We start from the raw sequence: 25,341 nt of genomic DNA, 5'->3' as shown, positions 1-25,341 counted from the left end.
CTTAAACCCAATAATAAACTCAGTAAGGGTTAATGGAGACAACATTTTACAAAAATATTTTTCAAAACAAACCAATTAGTAAGAAAATTGGCACTATTTTACATTTTTGCAAATCACAATGAATTCTACATTAGAAGACAGCTGTAGTATCATGTCTGTTTCTGTTTTCAATCTGTTGAGATGTATTATTTTTGTTGGAATATGAACAAAATCCAGAGTCACACATAGTTAAGTTGGGTGAAAATGGAAAAGGAAAGAATATTTTGGCCTTTTCAGCTAATTTTGGATATTCTTCTTTGACACTACAACAAAACTCAACAAGTGGTAGTTGAATAAAAGGTAGTTATGACATAAAATCTGAAACCCATGAATAGCTTTTCCCACTCTGTTCCATGAAAACCCTTGGTTTATCTTGTATTTTGAGTGAATTTTTTATGCATGCCTGAATTCGTAACATAATACCTTGGTCATCTGGAAAATACTGGTTTATTGACTTAGGCCAATCTTCTAAATGGCTACATATTTCATTACACAATATTAAAACAGCAGTATGAGGTAGCCATCATCATGAGAGGTTAGATAGCTAACATCTCATGATGTTAGATGCAAGTTTTTAAAAATTACAATTTTCATATGAAAGTTCATAATTTATCTCTGGTAACAAATAATGTCAGTTTTCCTTGAAGTGACAGACCTACTTCATTCATTTTTGAGAAAATAGTCTAATAGCCATGTCTGAATAAGCTTTCTGTCAATGTTCTTTTAAGTAAAATGGTATTCCATAAAAAAGCAGCAAGCTAAGCTTACAGGCCACCAACCCCAGAAATTCTTTTCCTAATGACAATCATTGGACTTTGGTATGCAGCACAAGCTTTGTATGAGCATTTTCCATTTCACCACACAGATTATTAAGTTCCTTTAATAAAAATTAAGCATTGTAACTGTTTGATCAAAGATATTATTAAATGAGAGTATGCAGCAGTAAAGAATATAAGGACCATTAGTACATTTCAGTGCTGTTCCCTTGATTCATCTTAAGAAGCCAACAGTTTCACCTACCTTTACTTCTGCACCATCAGTGAAAGCATTAAAAAGTACAAAAGGCAAATAATATCTTACTATGGCTATGAAAATAATTTTAATCCGAAAGACCCTTAAAGGAGTCTGAGGGCACACTGGTTTTTGCTGACCGCATTTTCCAGCCCTGATCCATTGAGAAGATTAATAGGCAGCAGATGTCCTTCCACCCATTGAAATAATGCCTATGGCCTCCATATGTTGAACTTTCACCACGAATACCCTCTTAACACTTTTACTCCCAATAGCTCAGTTCAATACCCAGCAGTGTCCCCTGGATAAATTTCCTAATCAACATCTGCACATTATCATCTGTTGGCAGTATTCTACAAGTTAATGAAATATTATATAAACCAGTGAAATATGAGTGCAAAAGGAAAGAACGGATACTTAAATCTAAGTTCCACAAAGGGATGGATTTTCATTGTTGAATTTACTGCTGTATCCCCAGCAACTTGAACCATGCCTGACACATGGGAAACATTTACTATATGTTTATTGAATAACTGATCTGTTGTTTCTGTGAAAATAAAGTGTATCTTGGATGCCTTCACAAATTTTAGAAGCCAAATTAAGTGCTGGTATGGCAAGAGTAAAAGATAAGGAAAGAAGTAAGAAAATCTAAAAGTCTGTATTCTCATCGCTTTATGTTATTGTTCTAAATATAGGAAAATTAGAAATCATAGATATCCTAAACTGTGATATATCCATAAAAGTTAAGGAGGAATCACTCCCACTGATTAAAATTTAAAAAAAAAAAATCTATCAAATGCCTTTTTTTTCTCATTTACACTTTGATGATTCCCCATAATTTTACAATACTTATCAAATTGTTCTAGTATTTCCACAAGTTCTTAAGTTTGCCCAACGGCAAATTGATGCCAGCAACATTTTACCTTTCTGATGCACCATCACCATCTAGTGTCAATAAGTGGTAACTGCAAGCTTTACTCCACAGACCTTTGACCTTGGCTTTATTTAAAATGGTTTGGGGGCGGTGGGGAGAAGGAAAGAAAAGAAAATGTAGTGATACTGAGATGCAAAGTGAATGCTTCTGGATCTTCCTTCTACACATTCTGAATCACCCTGAGTTCAGTTTCAAAATTCATATACAAATTATAGTATTTTTAGATTTAATACACAAATCTGTTTAGAGTAACACATATTATCATTCCAAAAATGTTGTCCTGTCCCCTCTATTTAGCTTTTCCGAGTGAAGATTCACTTTGTGACCCTTCTCTCTCTATTTGCTCTTTAGTATGAAAATAGGGCTGAATGACAAGTTTGACTTAATATACATTTTAGCTAACACTGTTGAGTGTGAAAGCATTAAGCACACTTGAAAGCATAAAGTACACAGTAGAAAGGGTGATAACTCCACTACTGTGGGGTAGTAAGTAACAAAAATCTCAGAGCTATACATAGTTGATCTACTGTAGCAAGTGAATATCAAGATACCAAATGAAACCTGCTGAGCATGGTGCCTCCAGGAGGGGAAATGCAAACTGTCTAGAGCCTACTCAATGAAATTTAAAGGAACCCCAACAATACTCTTCTTACTGAAAGGACCATCTCCAGAAATCTCTCTCAGAATTGTGAAATTCTACCATTAGAAGTTATTTTATGTATTCAAGTGCTGAATCACTACATTGCACACCTGAGACCAATATTATATTGGACGTTAACTGGAATTTAAATAAAACTTTAAAAAAAGAAGCAATTGTACACTTTAATGGTAGTTTCTGCTAGAAGTTATGTTCCTATGGAAGAACACTGTCCGCTATTTCAAGTTCTTAACAACCTCTTGATACAGTTGGTTAGCTGAGACTTGGTCTAAGCCCATGCTCATTCACACTGTACTGGGAAGCAGGCCTTCTGTCTGGAGAGTTGGAGGTCAGCAGGCAGACGGGAGGCAGCACAGAAAGCCAAGTGCAGAAAGTAGGAGTACGAGTTTTCTCAGCACTCCTAAGAAAAATCTGATTTCGTAGCCTGGATCTTTCCAAGAAGACTCCACATTGCAACATTACGAAGTTCTTCTGAAAAATCACACTATCCCTAAGTTAGTAAGCTCTACAGGTTTTATGTTAAAGGTAGGGCAATCCAAACTGTTTATTAAACAGCAGTTTGAATCTAGGCTAAAATGCTACTGTGAATTAAGGGGTGTGACTAAAGATTGGTTGTTTGCTTTCATGCGGCAGCACATCCCCTCGGTGCCTGGCGTGAAGAGCTATATTTACCCCATGGAGTCCTGCAACAGTCCCAGCCCCATGGCCCTATCTCAGGGGATGCCTGAATTGAGAGCAGGAACATTAGGAGTCATGACTCCTTTTTTTTACCAGGAGAACTTCATGGGCATATGAGCAATGTAATTGCACAGGGCCTCGCTATTAGAAGGGTACTGAACTTGGTTTCATGCTCTGCTGTTCCCATACTGAAATTCTTTTACCTCTAAGCTTGTATTTTTTAAGTGAAGTCCAATGAGACAACAAACATGTACATGAGCAGATGAACCACTCACAATATGCACGCCTGCCAGTTCTTGGCTCCCCATTCAAATACAGTGCATGTAGTGCCCCTTGTGCACAGAATTCCAGTGGGCCCGTGATGCTTGGAAGTTTAGAAACACTCAAAGTGAATCCAAGTTATGCATATTACATCTAAGACAGAGTGAGGGACTATCTTTCCATGAGAACCACAACTTAATTCCGACGAAGAAAACTTGTTTGTCAGAAACATGAATGACTAAGACACCCCATCCTTACCATTCTTATAGTTTTCCCTTGTATTAGCTATCTACTAATGCTGAAAATGAGGATAAAAGAGGATGAGGGAAGAGGACAAACCATAGTCCCTTTTGCTTTGAGTCTTTCCTTATCAGTAAGGTAAGAGCGTATCGGTAGACTATAAATATATTAGATACATTCACTAAGTGAAATAAAAACAGTAGAGATTGTTTAATGTAGCATTTTCATTTTTCTGATAAGAATAAAAAATATATGCAGGTATGAGCTACAAAATGCAAACTGTATATTTTAGTGATGGACATAGCAGGTGAATGTTTTTACACTTACATTTAAAATAGGCATTACACAACATACACAGTAAAATTTATGCTAATAATTTGTTAATTTTTCTTTTTATGAATGGAATTAAATAGAAAATAAAAACACCTCGACAAGTTGAAAAGTCCATGGAAGAAAACTATTCGTATTTTAGAACCTTTAATTTCACATTTTTTCCCTGCCTTTTGAACAAAGACGCTTGCATTTTCATTTTTTACTGGGCCCCACAAATTATGTTCTTTATACTTGGTAGTGCTGCTAACCCTCTCAGACCACTTAAAATATTCCTTGGGGAAAGTCAAGTTATCAAAATATCCTCTCTTTTTGGTGAAGGCTATAATCCTTTTTTCTCTTGGAGTATGCCCTTCCTCTCCAAATAGGATAAAAGATGTATTACATAAAAAGTAAAATGTTTACTTTTGTTTATTTATATTCAGAAAATCTGTTTTCCCTGTAAAGACACATTTAGAGAAAAAGCAGACTGCTCCTGTTTCTACTTTTAGAAATAGAAATTTAGTCTTTAACTAGAGTAAAACAATGATGAAAATGCATTCTTCCTGAAGCAAATAAGTATTCTTTAAATCATTTCCAGTCCCTGAGCTACTCTTCATTAAGAGATGTGAAGAGGCACTGATAGTTTCAGACCACTGGAAGACCTTTTAAATGGTTTCCTGTTATTCACACTGGAAACCAAAGCTCTGAGAATATGACTTCTCTGGAGCTCACTTCCTCTGAGCACGTCTCCCCACCATTTCCTCCACTGGAGGGACTGATACTCTGCCTGGACATACCACAGGACACCTTCTCCTAGGTGGACAACAGTGGGTCCCTGGGGCTGGCTGATGTACCAATGGGGAAAATATAGAACTTGAGGTCTGAGTTAAGTCTTCATGTGCATAGTCTTAATGCACCAATTGTTTGAGGATGTTGGCAAGATGAAATAAATTTTATAAGTATGTCAAGAAATGAGGCCAAATCTCAATCAATTCATTTTGTGGAAAAAAACTGCAAAAGAACACCATCATACTGCATTTTTATATACCTAATATGAATACAAATTTAAAAACATTTCTCAAACATACATTTCTATTTGGTCTCAATACAAAATGACCATTGCAGAAACACTATCACTGGATGAAAGAGTGTAATGATTATTATACTCAAGAACAAAGTAACCTTTCTTACTCTTCATGTACAGATGACAGCAGGAAATGTATGAACACAGAGAAACCTGCCTTTCCCTCTCCAGAGTCAGTACAGTCACTGAGGACAACAGTCCATCAACCCAAGAAGCCAGAGAAAATGATTTTTTCATTTTCAAAGTAAGTATAGTTTCTGCTTTAAGAAATAGATCATTCTATCTGCTCTAGAGCAGATAAGCATGAAAGTTAACTTTTAACTCATGTCTAAGTCAAAGGGAGGTTAAAGAGAAAGAAAAGTAATTGATATTATTGAAACATTAAGGATTAATGCATCACAGAGTTCTTTATCTTACACATTTAAAAAAGTTTGGAAACACTGGCTTGCCCTAGGTTACAGTTAGAAATGGGAAGAGCCAGAATTTCCAGCCTGGCCTTATCCCAAAGTCTTAATACCTTTCACTCCTCTATGCAGCTGCTCACATAGATAATCTTGTTGCCCTGCAGTGAGGATATGATTCATTCATTCAGCATTTACATAAGCCCCTACAATTTAAGTAGTAAGTCATCTATTGCTTTAATTCCAACTAAGTGACTGTTACCTAGAATGAAGATAAAATTAACACTGATATTCCTATCAATTGCTAACATTTTTACTGCTTTAGTCAACAATACAGTATTAAATATTTCAAAGTTGCTAAGAGACTAGATCTTAAGTGTTCTTAGCACAAAAGAATAAATGACAATTATGTGAGGCTATAGAGGTGTTAGCTAATACCATGGCAGTAATCATACTGTAACATATAAAAGCATCAAACGAATACCTTGCACACCTTACACTTATAGTGTTATATAGGTCAGTTGCATCTCATTTGAGAGATAGAGAGAAAGAATATCAAACCAGGGAAATCAATACTGTTTAAGAAAAGATTTTTCTCTATTAAGTGAAGTCTAAGCCCAGATGTTATAATTTTCTTGGATTATAAAGGACTTCTGCTGATAAAATTATGGAGAGCTATTTAAAAATACACAAGATGCCCACCTTTCTAACATGGCTAAATAAATTATCCACATGCTGTGAAAACCTATTTATTCAGGGGCAAGTAGTGCCTTTTATTGGGAAGAGGACAGGATTTCTCCTTTTTCTATGGGAACATTTACTGCTTTTTGGGTGAAAGAAAAGGGTGATACTTTGTTCGGTGTGAAATACTTCCAAATATATTCAAGAAATTGCAAACTATTTATAGAAAGTCTTTGACAGGTTTGAGAGAGAACCTGACCTTCTCTTTGACCTCACCAAATCCCACAACAATATATTTCCCTATAGTACAAAGGTATTAAATTATTATTTCAATATGTTATTGAACTAAAAGAAAATAGGAATTAAGGATAAAACATCTTTGAATCTTCAACAATGTTCATCATTGCATTCTAATATAGTAAAAATATCCTCAACCTCCACTATTACTTTGTAGCATTTATATGTTTACTGTAGTTTTTCCTATTTAACCCCACATCCATTGTCATAAAAATTATGCCATTCAGCCTCACATTTTGTCACTTCTTCAAAATCTGAAAATAAAAGATAAAATGACTAATTGCGAGTATCAACTTTCTTAAGACCTAGATGTTTATGTCTTTGAAAATCTGTCAGAAGTTTAGTTAGACATCATTAAATGTTTATTCACACAGCTGTCAGCATATAACATACGCTCTTCCATCTTAAAAAGAACTTCTGTGAATCTGTGATATCTACCATTAAAACCAAAGATTTCTCCTCTATGAGTTACTCGTTTCTTCCTCTACCAACAGAAATGGTGAATGATTAGCCCCTATGAGCTCCTCAATCTCTGCATCATTCTGTTGACAAAACGCTGGCTGAGGTCTCCTGAAAGAGGGTGGTGGTGTACCTGTTTGCTCTGTATCTGCAGCTATAGGCATCACTCATCTTTGTGTGCTCCATGATCTAATCCAGAGCTTAGCATGATGTTCAGGGGATCTTTCTACATCTGAACTCTGTAATGGAACAGGCCAAGAGATCTGCATAAAAACAATGCTTAATTCAAAAAAGTTAAAAACAGGAAACAGGATAATTTTCTAAAAGGAGCTATGGGGCTTAAAGTCTTACTCTCTCCCTATTTTACATGCACTTAGGGAGCTAGCTAATTAAAGAAATCCTCTGGAGAATTTCTTGTAAAGGGAAGAATTCTTTGGCAAAGCAAATAATCAACCCTTAATTTATAAAGTACTTATGCAGTTAGGTGCCTACAGTATCACCAAATAGCTCTTTGGGGACCCCTTGTCATTTATTTGTCTACGTAAGCAAGTAACTCCAAAGAAATGTTTAAGAGTCTAAAGAAAATTGGGGAGTAGGTGATTTAAGCTCTTAATTTTGATTCTCTATAAAAGAATTTTGTTAATAAGGCTATATTTGCTTTCCTGCTTAAGCTTTAAGCATAGACTAGATAAAAGAATCTCCACAGGTAACTTTCTAATATTACATTTATTTTAGGCAAAGGGTAATAAAAAAGTTTTCTATGATTAAAATAAAGCATCTATTGTGTTACTGATTCATCTTTGATTTGGGAGCAAGGTTTTGGTACTTCTTTCTCAATAATGACAACTTTTAAAAAGTCTATTGTGAAGTTTTTTTGTTGTTTTTAAAATAATTCTCCACCCCAAGGCAGACGAACTGAATTTTTATTATGAATTAAGATTCAAAGTTTCACTGTGGTATTTTGTCATCAACATTCAAAGCTTTGGAAAACAAGCATGACTATTATTTTGGTACTATGTATGTAAGAAAGGAAAGAACACACACATCTATACTTGTTTATAGGCCCTATTTTTCACAAAATGTCCGCTCCAGATTTGCCATATATAAGAGATTTTGGGGGTGGCAATTTCCCCAGGCAGGATGAAGCAGAAGCAGCACTAGGATACTGACCCAAAGTTGGAGTTTCTTAGTAAGCAGTTTTTTGTTTTGTTTTGTTTTGTTTTACCTAGGATACATGCGTATGTGTGTGGGTTGGGGGGGGGGGGAGCGTTAGGTGACAGTAATTGCAATTCTGTAAAAACTAGATTTCCACAAACTATTTCTTGGTTTCAACCCTATTCTGCAATTCCTAGGCCAATCTCGATCACAAACATAATTTATTTTATATTTATTTTGCCTTCCTCTCTCCCTCCCCCCTTCCTTTCTTTCTCTGGGAAAGGAAGGAAAAGCAGTAAGGTAAGTTTCTTAAAATTTGTGTATGAATTACATGTTAAAAAAAAATAAAATTGAACTGCCTGAGAAAGTAACATATGGTAAGAACCTTTAAAAGAAAATCCTAGATAACGTGTAAAACTCTCTGTGTTGGAGCCCCTGCTTACCTCCTTAGCATTATCTCTATATACATGTGGCTAATTTCAGTTTCAAGATTCTGTCAAACTGTTTCACACTTCCATGGCTTTGCATTTGCCATTTTCATTGCCTGAAAATCATATATTCACTGAACATTTTTACTAAGATCTACTCGGTGTGAAGAATGGTGACCAAGATATTCACAGCTGCTGCCCACATAAGACTCGGTGTCCTTCCTCCCTGGCAAACCGTCTCATCTTGCATCTCCTGTACTGCTTTCTCTGTGATACGGTCCCTGACCACTTCAGGCAAGACTCAGCAATCCTTTCTTTGAGACAGCAGTACAGCTTTAATATATCTTGCAGTCTTCACTAAAATGTTTTTCACGAGGTTGCTTACCTTCCTGAACCCCTTAAAAAGCAATCCCTCATTAAAAGAAACTAACTATATCTTCTCATTTTTCTATCAACATAGTGCTTAGCACTGAATGAGTTCATTATTATAGTGACTACACTGAGTAACTGATTTGTCTGGAGAGAGAAAATTGAATTTCAATCTGAATATTGTTTTACATGTGTTAGTAAAAGCCTTTGCAAAGCACATATTTATAGGAAAGAAAATCAGCACAAAATTTTAAAATGGGAAGTTGACAAAACTACAATGAATATAATCTCTTACATGAATATGGTATCTTCTTACAATAACCCTCAAAATTCCTCAATTTTGTTCCTTGAAAGATAAGAATTATGATGCTCTTCTATTGCTCTCCTAAGTAATCATAATTATTACGTGACTCTTATATATGTGATATTTTTATTGCAAGGGTGGTTATAATTACTATCTAGAGTCACTGAACTCTTTAGAAGAAATATGCTATTTAATTGGAAATACACAATGGTAATAGAATTAGCATCTATTGAATGAAAGCTGAGAAGCTGGCCTTAGGAAAAGAAGATTCCTGATTCTTTGTGAACAGAATGAAGTTTAGAAATTTGTAGCAGCCTTTTTTTTTTTTTTTTAATTTTAATTCCAGTGTAGTAAGGAGTTCTTTAAACCACACAATATATGTATATATGCACTAGATTTCAATGTAAGCTAAGGGCACCATAGATCCTACTGGGCTCGAGTCATCAACTGAACTTGATTGTGCTGCTTAAAAATATATTTATTTAAAATAACAGAGTAGGGATAACTATAGGGTACTTTACTGAATTAATTCTAAGTTCCTTGAATATGGCTATCCTATTATATTCACCTTTTCATTCACTCCATTTCCTAGTACATTGACTTTACCACAGTAAATCCCCAACAAATACTAGTCATTTTTATTTGGGTCTCCTACAAATAATAAAAGAAACTCAGATAGGAGTTTCACTTCTTTGGGTAGTTAGAAATAAAACAGAGGACAAATGTTTAATAGGAAAATGCTCTGCAAAAACTTGACAGATTTAATTAACTACATGTGGTACCAGACACCTTAACAGATCATGCCATAAATTAGGAGGAGTCGGGTTTTGGTTAAATTTAATGGAAACTGTTTTAATACCAGCAGTTGGCTAGTAATAGAATGGATTTAATATAATATACAATGTTTCCCACTGGTAGATATTGTCCAACAGAATGCATGGAAGGTAGCAGAGGTCTCCTTAGCTGGGAGGCTGACAGAACACCTGATAGAATCCTGTGAAGCTCTGTTTTGTAAGTGCTGTGACAGAGAAATAAGCATGGAGGAGTATATTTAATGCATGTCTTAGTTTATCCAACTATCTTAAAAGACTAATAATGTATGAATTTTACAGTTTATAAATACTTGTCCTCAATGTTATTGAGTTGTGGATTGCTTCTGGACAACATCTGAGACTCTAGGGTCCTACAGACTTCAGGACTGGTCATAAACTACCCTGGAAATGATCATCACTTTCCTAGAAAGGTAGGACTTCCTCAGAAACTCATATACAGTGGTTCATTACTTAAAATCAAGAGGAGTCATTATAAGATTATGCATTTTCAGAGGTAAAACACTTAGATAAGTTCATGGACCTACCTCATTAAAAGATTAGATTTCTGCAATCAACCTGGGTTTGAATTCAGTCTCTAAAAGAACAAAGATGAGAAGAATTTTCTTTGGAATTTCATGAGGAACCCCAGCTCCTCCAGCCAATCTTAGCTGACCAATATGCAGATACTGGCTGAAGTACACCTTTTTACTTTTAAAATCCCTTGGCCCTGAGGCCCCTGGGTGGCTCAGTGGGTTAAGACTCTGCCTTCAGCTCAGGTCATGATCTCAGGGTCCTGGAATTGAGCCCCGTATCATACTCTCTGCTCAACAGGGAGCCTGCTTCTCCCTCCACTCTCTGCCTGCCTCTCTGCCTACTTGTGATCTCTCTCTCTCTGTGTGTCAAATAAATAAATAAAATCTTAAAAAAAAAAAAATCCCTTGGCCAATGTACATCTAATGAGGAAAAGCAACTTCTGTAAAAGAAAATTAAACTGCAGAAGGGTGCTTTCTGGAATGGTATTTGGCTACTATCATTCTTTTAGGCTCCTTCTTGCAAGCAGCAGGTATTTATAACTCGTGGAAATAAAGGTATGAAATGCAGACATTTGTCCTTCATTGTGCTATACTCATAAAACTTAGCAACATTATAGGGCAAAAATAATTATAAAAAATGTTGGAATAAAAAGAAAATAATGATTGACTTTTGGAACTTCTAAAGGAAAAGATTAAAGTGAAGTGAGTATCAGAAACATACTCTTCAACCAAAACTACTCTTCAGCAATTTGAGAACTTCAAACTTCATTATCTTCCAGTGACAAAGAAAAATGTCCTGTGTAATGTGACTTTTTAGTTCTCCCTGGAAATAGTTCGTGCATTTCAATACCTTTGAAGAGAAAATGGACTTATTATAGTCAACCTGACTGTCATGCAGTATTGTTTAATTAAACATAATAATTTACTTGGACTGCTTGAAAGTCAATTGTCCAGGGTTTTTGTGCTAGATGTGACTTGGGTCATACCAGTTACCTAGCTTTGTATATTATTTTTTGCACATATTTGTATATTATTTTTTAACATAGTTTCATAAAAGAAATTCATTACAAAACATAAGTTTATGGGGTGGGGGATATTTTTTATTTATCAAATAGTGTGTAACATACCAACATAAAGTACTGGCTTAAATTTGACTATACTTAGTTACAGTGGGGAAAATATAATATATATTGTAACACGTATGATATTATAATAAAATATATGCTTATATATGCTTTGTTATACATTTATGTATCCATGTGTCCTCATTGATATGCATATTTTCTTTTGTCTACTACTACCAAACCCAGACTGAACTTTAAGCTTCCTTTCTTAAACTTCATAACAGGTGGGCTCAGAATGGCTAAAATCAACAACACAAGAAACGACAGGTGCTGGCAAGGAGGTGGAGAAAGAGGAACATTCTTGCACTATTGGTGGGAATGCAAACTGGTGCAGCCACTCTGGAAAACAGTATAGAGGCTCCTGACAAAGTTAAAAATAGAGACACCGTAAGATCCAGTAATTGCACTACTAGGTATACTAGGTATTTATCCAAAGAATACAAAAATACTATTTCAAAGGGATACATGCACCTTAATGTCTATAATAGCAAACATTATCTTTTAACAGTCAAATTATAAAATAGCCCAAGTATCCATTGACTAATGAATGGATTAAGAATATTATATATAGATAGATACACATTATATATACAATTATTCATACATACATGTACATTACATACGAATATATTACTCATATATATAATGGAATATTAGCCATAAAAAGGGATGAAATCTTGCCACTTGCAATAATGTGGATGGAGCTAGAGAGTATTATACTAAGTGAAATAAGTCTATCAGAGAAAGATAGATACTGTATGATATCACTCAAGTGGAATTTAAGAAACAAAACAAATGAGCAAGGAAGAAAAAGAGAGAAAGAGGCAAACCAAGAAACAGACTCTACTACAAAAACAAACTGATTGTTTCCAGAGGGGAGGTGGGCAGGGAGACAGGGAGTAAGGACTGCACTCGTCATGATGAGCACCAGGTGTTATGGGGAAGTGTAGATCACTATACTGTACACCTGAAACTAATATTACATGTATGTTAATTAACTAGAATTTTTTAAAAAACTTAAAAAAGAAAAAAATTACAAGGTGTGCAATGGGTGAATGCATATGTGCCCGAGTATTATTCTTTGAAAGGAGAATCAGACTATCCTAAGAAAAAAGAAGGCATATCTATTTATGTTAAAAATCTAAGATGGTTCCCAAAATTTCTACTCCTTGGGCACATTTATTTTCTCCCTGTTATGAGGTCCCAAATGAACTGATTTTAGAAAAGGATATTACCCTGGAGGAGCCTGACCTAATCATATGGGTCCACCCTCAAAAAGGATTCAGCTCTTTCTACAGAGATTAAAAATGTAAGAGGATTCAATGGAAGGGAGAGTCTTCACTGATGGCTTTGAAGCAAGAACTAAGAGCAGCTTCAAGTAGTGGAAAGCTGCCCACACTTGAAAGCCAGCAAGAGAACAGGATCCTCATTCCCTCAATGGAAAGGAACTGAATTCTGCCAACAACCTGAATGAGCTTGGAAGAGAACCCCATTCTGCTGATGAGAGTACATCCTTTTAACACTTTGATTTTGGCCATGTGGAACTGAGATAACCTAATAATGTCATGCCCCTATTTCGGACTACAGAAGTATGAGCTAATAAATGGGTATTGCTTTAAGCTCCTAAATTTCTGTTATTTCTTATACAGCAAGAAAAAGCTAATACATCCATGATGTAGCTAAGCAGAACATAGCCATCTTAGATAAATGAAATGTGTGGTGACATTCTGAGACTAAAGTCAGAATAAAGAATTGCTTTTAAGGTAAGAGCTGACAATTAGACTCATAACAAATATCTTAATTTACCCACCAGTCAGTTAGGGTTAGTAGACATAACGTACAAAGAGCATGTATTATAGTACCTAGCAATAAAATCTTAAGGAAGACACTTTGCCACTTTGGACCACAGTTTCTTGATCTCTAAAAGAAAGGTCTAAAACCTGGTCACCTCTGAGATCCCTTTTTAATGAAGGCATCTAATGTTTAAGTAACTGGTAATAAAGTGAATGAACTGTGATATGGTAGAAAGAATATCAGAAAGTATCAGGAAAAAGGAGAAGTGACTTGGGTTAAATTCTACATTATAAACACGCCACATGATCTTGAACAGACCATTTCATCCCTAGAACTGAGTCAGTTGACTGAAATGGGAATAAACACCACTCTGACTCAAAACTTTTTATAAAAGTCTAACAAAGTTATTCTTAGGAACTGACTTCCAACATGGCAGTGAGAAACTTGGTGAACTAACTCACTGAAACAAGAATATGGGCAAAACAACTATTATGAACCATTTCTAAACTCTAGTAATTAATGAGAGCCATAGACAAATTTTAAAAAAATCTTATATTCAACGGAAATTACTAACCTATGTAAGGCAGAGTTGTGTTGTTTTAACCTGGGACTACTCCTCTTAGCTCAGCAGCATGGTAGTCAAAAGCTGGCAGCATTACAGGCCACCTCTGAAACTGCTAAAAAGCACCAACCCCAGAGCGCACTCAATACTTTGTCCAAACCTTTAGATCTCTGTGGAATGCAAAAATATGCAGAAATTAAACAGCACTCTCTTCAATAATCAATGAGTCAAAAAAGAAATCACAGGGAAAGAAAATATATTTCAAGATAAATGAAATCAGCAACATAAAATTCCAAAACTTAGGGGATTCAGGTAAAACCGCACAGAAAGAAATTTATAGCTGTAAATGTCTGTATTAAGAAAGAGGAGCTCGGGGGACGTGGGTGGCTCAGCAGGTTAAAGCCTCTGCCTTCAGCTCAGGTCATGATCCCAGGGTCCTGGGATCGAGCCCTGCATCGGGCTCTCTGCTCAGCAGGGAGACTGCTTCCTCCTCTCTCTCTCTGCCTGCCTCTCTGCCTACTTGTGATCTCTCTCTCTGTGAAATAAATAAAAAAATCTTAAAAAAAAATATACAAGACAGATTCTTAAATGATAATAACAGAAATAATAAGATATATAATAATAAATGTATAAAAGAAGTATAAGACTTTTGAAAGTACAAGTCTTTCGGTATGCTGAAAACTACAAACCATTAAAAGAAAGTAAAGATGACTAAGTAATTGGAAATACACACCATGATCACAGAACAGATGACTTCACATTGTTAAGATGAGAATACTCCCCAGAATGATCTACGAGTCAACATGATCACTTTCTGTGTATCAGCTTTTCTTTCCCCCCAACAGATCTTTAACAAGGTGATCTAAAATGCATGTAAAAATACAAGGAACCAACATAGCCAAAACCCAAACCTTCTTGAAAACAAACAAAGTTGGAGGACTCACACCTCTCAATTCCAAAACTCAGTACAAAGTTACAGTAATAAAGACAGTATGGTACTAGCATAAATAAAGACTATGTATCAATGAAACAGACTTGGAAGTTCAGAAATAAACCCTCCCATTTATAACCAGTTGATCTGGACAAGGTTGCCAGGATAATTTAATCGGAAAAGTACAGTTCTTTAAGACATATTGCTAAAATGGGGCACCTGGGTGGCTCAGTCCATTGAGCATCAGCTCAGGTGATGATCTCCAAAGCTTGGGATCCAGTCCAGCATCAGGCTTCCTGTTCAGAGGGGAGTCTGCTTCTCTCTCCCTCCTCTCCTCCTCTGCCCCTCCCCACTGCTCCTTCTCTCTCTCCCAAGTAAATAAATAAATACAATCTTAAAAAAATATTGCTGAAACAAATGGATAACCACATGTAAAAGAATGAATCTGGAGTCCTAGTGTAGGACTTCACATAAAAATTAATTCAAATGCAGCATAGACTTAATTGTAAGAGCTAAAACTATAGCATAACTCCAAGAAGAAAAAATATGAACAAATTTTCATGATCTTGGGTTAGGCAATGATTTCTTAGTTATGAGACACAAGATAGAAGCAAAAAAAAAAAATTTGACCTCATAAAAATAAAAAAAAAAGCTTATGTGTCAAAGGACACCACCAATAAAATCAAAAGACACTCCACAGAATAAAATAAACTATTTCTAAATCATATATAAGACAAACAATTTGTACATAGAACAAAGAAATGCTCTATCATTCAACAATAAATACATAACCCAACCAAAAAGGTTTAAAGGACTTGAATAGACAACTTTCCAAAGAAAATATACAGAATATACAGTCAGTAAATACATAAAATGATGCTTAATGTTATTAGGGAAATGCAAATCAAAACACAATAAGATACAACTATATGCCTACGAGAATGGTTAAATACAAAAGAGAAAAATAAGTATGGGTGAGAATGTAAAGAAAATGGAACGCTCAAAAATGGCTTGTGGGAATGTAAAATGGTACAGCCACTTTGGAAAGCAGTTTGGCAGTTCCTCAAAATGCTAAATATAGATCTACCCTATGACCTAGCAGGTATTTATCTAAGGGAATAGATTTTATTTGACACAGGACGTGGGTCAGGGAGAGAGCAAGCACAAGCAGAGGGAGCAGCAGGAGAGGCAGAAGCAGGCTCCCCATTGAGCAAGAAGCCAGATGTGGGGCTGGATCCCAGGACCCTGGAATCATGACCCAAGCTGAAGGCAGTTGCTTAACCAACCAAGCCACTCAGGTGCCCCTATCTAAGGGAATAGAAAACATAGGGTCAACACAGAAACTTTTGCATGAATTTCATAGTATTACTATGCATAATAGAGAAAAATTGTAACCACTTAAATGCTCATCAACTGGTAAGTGGATAAGCAATGTGGTATAGCCAGACAATGGAATATTACTGAGCCATAAAAATAAATGCAGTACTGATAAATGCTATAACATGGACACATTTTGGAAATACTATTCTGAGTGAGACAAGGTAGTTGCATAAGACCACATATTGTATTAATCCATTCATGGAAAATGCCCCAAACAAGCAAATCCATGGAGATAGAAAGTAAATTAGATTTTAGTGACAATGGCATATCTCTATAAAATATACCAAAACCTACTGAATGAGTGAAAGTTATGGTACAGGAAATGTTCCTCCAAAAGAGAGAGAGAGAGAGAGATGCAGCTCAGTAAAGCTGTGAAAAAGTACTTTGTTCCAGGCGTTTTAAAATTTTTTAAAGAGTTATACAATGTGACAATAAAGCTATTGACAGAAATACTGAATACCTTTTATTTGCTTTTAACTAGCTGGTTGAAACAATTATTCTGAGCAAGAGAAATACCAAGAATTAGGGAAGAGAGACTGTTCATAACAAAGGAAAAGAAAAGCTAGCAGATGACATTTGTTAGCTTCTACTGCTCCTCAGGCTACCCCTTCAGACAGAGATTCCCTCCCTTACAATAGAATTTTGACCAAGCAGAGAGCAGTAGAGAAGTTCTGCTGATGTTTGTCTGGGGTCTGGGGCCAGACAAGAACAGTGGACGTACATTCCACTGGAGAGCCTTTATTTACATAGACCTATTTGGGTAGGCTGAAGACTAGATTATCCCATGTATGAGACCATTACAAAGAAATAAACTTCTAGGGACACCTGGGTGGCTCAGTGGGTTAAGCCACTGCCTACGGCTAAGGTCATGATCCCAGGGTCCTGGGACCGAGTCCCACATGGGCTCCTTGCTCGGCAGGGAGCCTGCCTCTCTCTCCACCTCTGCCTGCCTCTCTGCCTGCTTGTGTGCTTTCTCTCTCTCTCTTTCTGACAAATAAATAAATAAATAAAATCTTAAAAAAAAATAAAAAAGAAAGAAAGAAACTTCCAAATAATATAGTCAATTTTATTGACTAAATATATTATTTTATGTCTAACCTGATCTAAGCACTTACAAAAACTCAAATTGCTTCTAAGTCCTGAGAATTGCTTATACTTTATTCCCAAGTAGGCATCTGATTTGTAGTTCTTCCTACATTACAAGTTTTGAATAAATTTCTGGCATTTATTATCTATACAGACATTCTTTAAAATAAAAATTAAGATTCTACAGGATATAAAAATATTTTTCTATCCCGCTGATCTGTGATAATGTTCTCTTTTGCTGTCAAATATCAAACACAGATGGGCAGATTCTATTTAACTAATTCATCTGAGTTATTAAGGCCAAACTAGTTTTACAATTGAAGATTCCAAAGCATTCATTTTCTTATAAAATGAATTATCTATTTCTTATGGAACAAGTTACAATGAAAACCTGATGGTCTGGTAATTTGCAATGGTTCTGATGAATCTCTAGGTCTCTTTCAGTTATTCTTACATTTACACACTTTTTTCCCCCCAATCTAAATGTGAAAATATGGCCCTTTGGTGAATTAGTGCTATTCAGAAATGGGCTGTACTGAAACTGCATATTATCCTATCAAACAAGGGAGCAAGGGTGAGAATGGTCATTTCTCCCAAGTGAACAACTTGGATGTTCCAAGTCTGAAGGAGAAGAGCTGTGACAGAGTGCAGCTGCCTCTTCACTTGAGAGCAACTGAGAAGTAGAAAGTTTAAAACCCTTAGGAAGCAGACACAGGTTTTCACTTGAAAGCCAAAGTAAGACAATCTTCTCTTTTTCTTTTTTTCCTTTTTGTTTTTTTAATACTAACATTAGAAGACATGAATTGATACTGACTTGAAAATCTTTCTAATAGTTTTCTATTTTAAGAACATGCCATGTTTTATATAAATACCTATAATTTCTTCAAGACCGTGCAGATATATTAAGTTACAATAAAATTAACTGACAAAAAAAGAAAACAGTTATTTGAATAAAAGAGAAAGTACATATAATTTATCACTTATGGAGGAAAAACAAGTAGCATGGTGTTTCTAATATAGTTTGCCCTTGGCGTGTATTCTCTGAGGAGTGATTGGCTGGGAAGGATACGGTGGCCTACATACAGTATTTAAGTTGAATGTTAATATCTTCCAAAAAGATACAGCAGTGTTAAGGATATTGTTGACTTAAGAAATGTATGCATATGGAATAACTTTCGGAACAGCTTATGTCAAGATCTATAAGAGGAACAGAGCAACAGAGTCTATAATGAGAATGATTCCTGTGGTGTCCAAGAGGCAAGCACTAAATAAAGAATGGCAAAAGCAATGAAACACAAATCACCCCAGCTTAAGGAGAAAATAGCAGAAACGAGAAAAGGAATGTGATTTCTACTTCAGAGCAATGGAAAATAGTTTCAAAAAACAGTTTGGACAGCTAATATGAATACATTAGTGAAAGCAGTATTATAGAAAGTTGACTGAATTCTTACAATTGTTTTATGTATTTCCATAAAGACAATAGGTTAGATTTTTAATTATACCGCTATGAAAATTTTAAAGCATTTCAAGGCTAAAGTGAATATATTATTTAAAAAGTAATCATAGAATTAGAAAACAATAAACAAGGAAGATCACTGTCAAAAGATGCATAGCTGGCTAGGCTCTTTTCCATCTCCAAAAGTAAAATGCACTTTGGGGAAGATTTCCCTGATTGCTTTGGTCTATGGGTTTCTTAAATAGCACGTACTGGTAGATGCCATGTCAATGTATATATAGATACATCTATATAAATACGCAAATATATAGTACTATATATTACTGCTTAAACAGTTCTTCATTGTTTAACTGATGGTTTTTTTTTTTTAAGATTTTATTTATCTATATGACAGACAGAGATCACAAGTAGGCAGAGAGGCAGGTAGATGGGGGCGGGGGAGCAGGCTCTCTGCTGAGCAGAGAGGCTGATGCGGGGCTCCATCCCAGAACCCTGGGATCATGACCTGAGCCTAAGGCAGAGGCTTTATCCCACTGAGCCACCGAGGCGCCCCTCAGTGATGGTATTTTTAGTGTCCTTAGCTGTTCCCCAAGGGTCCAGTGTACTGCATATATAGGATGCTCCTCCTTGTCGACCACAAGTTAGATTCTGACTTAGGTTTGTGGAGGTAGATAAAGATTCCAAAAACTGCATTAAATTGCAACTGTGTGGCATCCCTGCCCTACTTCTCAGTGTGGGATTATCTCACAGATAATTTAGGTAAGAGCACAAAATATGGAACCAGAATCTTATTTCAAGTTCTATTATTTATTGTGTGTGACCTTGGCATATCACCTACCCTCTTTGAACCTCAGTTTCACTGTATTTAATGGAAATAACAGTGCCTTCAGCTTACTTTACATAAAGAAGCTGAAATGAAAATACAGTTTTCATGATACTATTTGCACATATTATTTATTTTGAGGCTTTAAACAGATTAATCATAATCATTATTTAGTGGCATAGCATCATTACCAATTAACAGTGTCTCTTTTATTTGTATTTACTTTAAATAGACAACATTTATCTTCCTTTTGTTCTTTCCCTAATACCATTCTCTCCTCCATATACCCAGTCACTGGATGAGTTCTCTAGGAGACAGACTGAGACAGAATTTAATGGATGGGATGTTTACTGGAGTATCCCATAGAAGAACGGAAGGAAGCCAGTTTGAGCCGAGGGAGAACTCCAACTGTGATACAGGCCACGCTAGCCTCGGCCAACCTCAAGAGGAGCCCTGGCGTTTGTTACGGCCCCTCAGAGTTGCCCTGCATTGGCCAAGTGGCCAGGACACTATGCCTTAGTCTCAATGTGTTATTGGAAATGAGACCTCGGGCAAGGGGCTCTCTGAAACTGATGCAGTCTCTAAAAGGACTGACAGCTGGAGGTTATCTGCTTACACTCCCAGAAGCTGGAGCAATCAGTCTTTTCTTGAGGGAATATTTGGGCAGCATATCAGTGTCCACCAGTCTGCAAGTTTTACATGTTACGTATATGAAAGGTATTATGTTGGACTTTTTGTTCTTTCTCTATTTTATCTTCAAAGTGTGTGTGTCAGATTTATTTACGCTGACAGTTGTAGACCTGGTAAATATAAAATTATTTTCCACATTTCCTTCTGTGAACAGTGTTGGTGCAGTAACAGTAGACAACACCCTAGCACATTTATCATTGCTGTATAGAAGAGATACTATTAAAATAAAATAGATTAGTCTGTTGTACACATACTGATTAAGTTCTTGAATCAATTAACCATAGGCTCGGGAGGGGAATTCTGACATTCCAATTTAGTATCGTCCATACCTCTCTTTCCCTAAGCCCGCTTATTGGATGAGACCAGTTTATTTCTTGAGAGAGGTACAGCTCCTTCCACGGCCTTCTTCAATCTACTCTCAGATTTTTATATCTCCAGTTCCACTCTGTTTGGGCTTTTTTCCTTACCTTCCTTCACAACTGCAGTGTCAGCATTATCTAGAGTAAGGGCCACTTTATAAATTCTCCTCCCCAAGAAGGTATACACTCACTCGCTCAATGATATTCAGCAAGCATATAACAATTTGATTTTTAATATTTTAGTGGTTCTAATTTTAGTGATTGTAACTCCTATTACATCTTCATAAGTTACACATAATTTTAAATAAGTGGGATCATGATTAATTTTTTAAATTATGTCTATCATTTTTGGAAAGAAACTACAAAAAGAATAATGCTTACCTAGTCTCTTCCTTATTTCTGGTTTCCCAATTCAGAGGTAAACTCATTCTCATTATATATATTATCTGTCAAACTACAGTTGACCCTTGAGCCCTGCTCAGTCAAAATTTCATGTATAACTTTTGATTCCCCAGAAACTTAACTACTAAGAGCTTACAGTAGTCTGGGAGCCTTACTAATATAAACTTAATTACACATACTTCGTATATTATATATATTATATATTGTATTCTTATAACAAAGCTAGAAAAATGTTAGAATCATAAGAAAGAGAAAATATATTTACAGTACTGTACTGTTTTTATTGAAAAAAATAAATCATGTATAAGTGGGCCTATGCAGTTCAAACCCACGCTCGTCAACAGTCAACTGTATTTCATCTTCTGACATGAAGCAGAAATCTAGGAGTCTCCCTCATCTCAATGCTGGCCTATCTATAAGTCACAGAGCACAAGGTAAGAACCAGAAGAAGCACCTCCTATGTTTCACACCTTGGAATCAAGTTGTTAAGGGATTTTTCAGTGGCCACTGGAGGTGAGAGGCTACCGAGAAGGTGGGACTCTGAAATCATCTCTCTTTATGCTTTAACCATATTAACTACCATGCATTAAATACCTGTAATATTTTAAAAACGGGCTTCCTTGCTAAAGAGAGGTGGGGTAAGAGAGAGAAATGAGAATTACTGATCTAATTCTTACCCTATTTAATAATGAGATACACAGGCCTAGAATGAAATTCACTTGTTCAGTATCTAATAACGTTCTCTTCAAATTCTCCTCTTTTTACTCTTTCAAAACTAGTTATTAACAGATGTTTGATTATTAGTTTTAGTGGCCCTGTGTCTCCTGAAATCTTTCCCAGGCCCTGTTGGTAGATTTCAGCTCCCACTGCGTAAGTATGACTTTGACCTGGCCTTAAGTTCTGACGTATTTCTCATAGCTATCCTTGCTTGCTTCCTGGTTTTGGTTTCTCTTTTTTTGTTGTTGCTTTTGTTTGTTTTCATTTAAAGGTTTTATTTAAATTCCTAGTTAACATGTAGTGTAATATTGGTTTCAGGAGTAGAATTTAGTGATTCATCACCTATATATAATACCTAGTGCTCATCACAGTAAGTGTCATCCTTAATACCCATCACTCATTTAGCTCATACCCCCCACCCACCTGCCTTCTAGAAACCATCAGTTTAAGAGTCTCTTGGTTTGTTTGCCTTTTTTTTTTTGCACCCCATATATCCATCCGTTTTGTTCTTAAATTCCAAGAGTGAAATCATATGGTACTTGACTTTCTCTGACTTATTCCGCCTAGCATAATATATTCTAGCTCCATCTACATTGTTGCCAATGGCAAGATTTTATTCTTTGATGGGTAATATTCCATTGTGTACACACACACACACACACACACACACACACACCCCTTTCTATCTATCTATATATTTATTTATTTAGAGAGCGTAGGAGGAGTGGAGGCGTAGGAAGAGAGAGACTCTCAAGCAGGCTACATTCCCAGCACAGAGCCCAACGTCCAGGCTTGATCTCACAACTCTTAAAATCATGACCTGAGCCAAAATCAAGAGTCATACACTTAACTAAGAGAGCTGCCTAGACACCTAGCCAAGCCACCTAGGCACCCCAATATATACCACATCTTCTTTATCCATTCATCAGTCCATGGGCATTTGGGCTCTTTATATAATTTGGCTATTGTTAACAATGCTGCTATAAATATCAGGGTGCGTGTGCTTTTTCAAATCAGTATTTTTGTATCCTTTAGGTAAATACCTAATAGTGCAATTGCTGGGTAGTAGGGTAGTTCTGTTTTTAACTTTTTGAGGAACCTCCATACTGTTTTCCAGAGTAGCTGCACCAGTTTGAAGTCACACCAACAGTGGAAGAGGGTTCCCCTCTCTCCACATGCTTGACAACATTTGTTGCTTCTTGTGTTGTTAATTTTAGCCATTGTGACAGGTGTAAGGTGGTATCTCATTGTAGTTTTTGATTTGTATTTCCCTGATGATGAATGATGCTAAGCATTTTTTGTGTGTCTGTTAGCCATCTGTATGTCTCCTTTGGAAAAATGTCTATTCATGTCTTCTGCCCATTTCTTACCTGGATTATTAGTTTCTTGGGTGTTTTGATAAGTTCTTTATAGATTTTAGATACTAACCCTTTACCAAAAATGTCATTTCCAAATATTTTCTCCCATTCTGAAGTCTGCCTTCTAGTTTTGTTGACTGTTTCCTTCACTGTGCAGAAGCTTTTTATCTTGGATGAAGTCTCAATAGTTCATTTTTGTTTTATTTTCCTTGCCTCCAGAGACATGTCCAGTAAGAAGTTGCTACATCTGATAACAAAGAAGTTGCTTCAACTTGTCAAAATTGAAGATGACACAAAGAAATGGAAAGACATTCCATGCTCATGGATTGGAAGAACAAATATAGTTAAAATGTCTCTACTAACCAAAGCAATACACACATTTAAATGCAATCCCTACCAAACACCACCAGCATTTTTCACAGAGCTAGAACAAACAATTTTAAAATTTGCATGGAATCACAAAAGACCCTGCATAGCCAAGGCAATCTTGAAAAAGAAAAGCAAAACTGGAAGCATCACAATTCCAGACTTCAAGTAATATTAACAAAACTGCAGCAACCAAGACTACATGGTACTGGCACAAAAACAAACACATAGTTCAATGAGCAGGACAGAAAACCCAGAAATGAACCCACAACTCTCTGGTCAACTAATCCTCAACAAAACAGGAAAGAATATCCAATGAAAAAAGACAGTCTCTCCTAGAAATGGTGTTAGAAAAATTGGACGGCCGCATGCAGAAGAAAGAAACTGGACTGCTTTCTTACCCCATACACAAAAATAAATTCAAAAGGGATGAAAGACCTAAATATGAGACAGGAATCCATCAAAATCCTAGAGAACACAGGTAGCAACCTCCTTGACCTTGCCTGGAGCAACTTCTTTCTGGACACGCACCAGAGGCAAAGGAATCAAAAGCAAAAAAGAACTACTCGGACTTCATCAAGATAGAAAGCTCTGCACAGTGAAGGAAACAGTCAACAAAACTAAAAGGAAACTTAAAGAGTTTCTGGTTTTACTAATAGTAGTCTTCCTTTTTTGTTTCTGTCTTATCTTCAAATGTCTTAGGTATTGACAATAGCATTACAGGCTCTCTTTTATGTTTAGCAAAGTATGTATTTGAAGTTGGGTTGGGTTAAGTATGATGATGAAAGCACTGTCTTCTTACTTACTAAATATTTAGAATAGCAGTCATATAATAAGAAATTGAATTATAATGGAGCCAATCATTTGTTTTGTCATCCTTAAATTTCATATGGGGAATTTAGCATAAACTAATTACTCTTAATGATTATTTGACAGATTAGTTTCAAAGACTATGGAAGAGATAATTCAAAGCATCAATTTGAATAAACAATCACTGTGTTTCTCTAAGAGTCTGATTAATTCTAAATACAAATGTCTTGTTCAGAATGCCTTGCACTACATATATGCAATGCACATCCCTCCCTTAATTGTAAAAAATTTTTCCAACTGGTCATGTTTTTGAAGAACCTTATTGGCCTGAGTCTACTGTAAGGTTTGTAAAGATGTTAAGACTGATGTCACACAATCTATATTAATACATGCACAAACAATTATTTCTGTATCAGTATAAAGCATATGAACTGATTTTTTTCTTTACACAATAAACTATAAATAAATAGGATTTTTATTCTTATTCATTTTCCTTCTCGGTAGATGATAAAGAACTAACATATACTGGATGTCCATTATAGACTAGACATTTTGAATATATTAAAGTTTCCTACAAAGTAAGTCTAAATCAAAATTAGAAAGTTATTATATTCATGATTTCTAAAAACTCCTCTTCTTGTAGAAAAAAAATGATGGGTATCTCCTAAATGTATATAACACCAAAAGCATAAACATTTAGAATTCACTTACTTTAAAAAAAGTTAATTAGATATTTAGCACATAGCATAAGAATTCATCCATTTTAGTATATATTCTTACTTTATATAAAGTATATATTCTTTATAGTATATAAAGAATATATACTT

The 25,341-nt window shown here is 35.7% G+C and overlaps 1 protein-coding gene across 7 annotated transcripts in view; it reads right to left on the bottom strand.

The window, feature by feature from the left end:
• The window catches only part of SGCZ (sarcoglycan zeta), a 1,085,895-nt gene that overhangs the window by 730,622 nt on the left and 329,932 nt on the right, over window positions 1-25,341 (bottom strand). For 3 of the 7 annotated variants that reach the window (XM_032329032.1, XM_032329033.1, XM_032329031.1), the window contains 2 exons: window positions 10,669-10,718; window positions 7,035-7,294 (listed from right to left, as the gene is read on the bottom strand). The exons of the other annotated variants lie outside the window; for them this stretch is intronic. In XM_032329032.1, the coding sequence (XP_032184923.1) occupies window positions 7,035-7,037 (3 nt within the window). In that variant the 5' untranslated portion in view covers window positions 7,038-7,294; window positions 10,669-10,718. The remainder of the gene's footprint in view (window positions 1-7,034; window positions 7,295-10,668; window positions 10,719-25,341) is intronic. 7 annotated transcript variants of the gene reach the window in all.

This window comes from Mustela erminea, chromosome 21 (assembly GCF_009829155.1).
Source record: "Mustela erminea isolate mMusErm1 chromosome 21, mMusErm1.Pri, whole genome shotgun sequence".
Lineage (NCBI taxonomy): Eukaryota > Metazoa > Chordata > Mammalia > Carnivora > Mustelidae > Mustela > Mustela erminea.
This window is presented reverse-complemented; position numbering and strand designations above follow the sequence as displayed.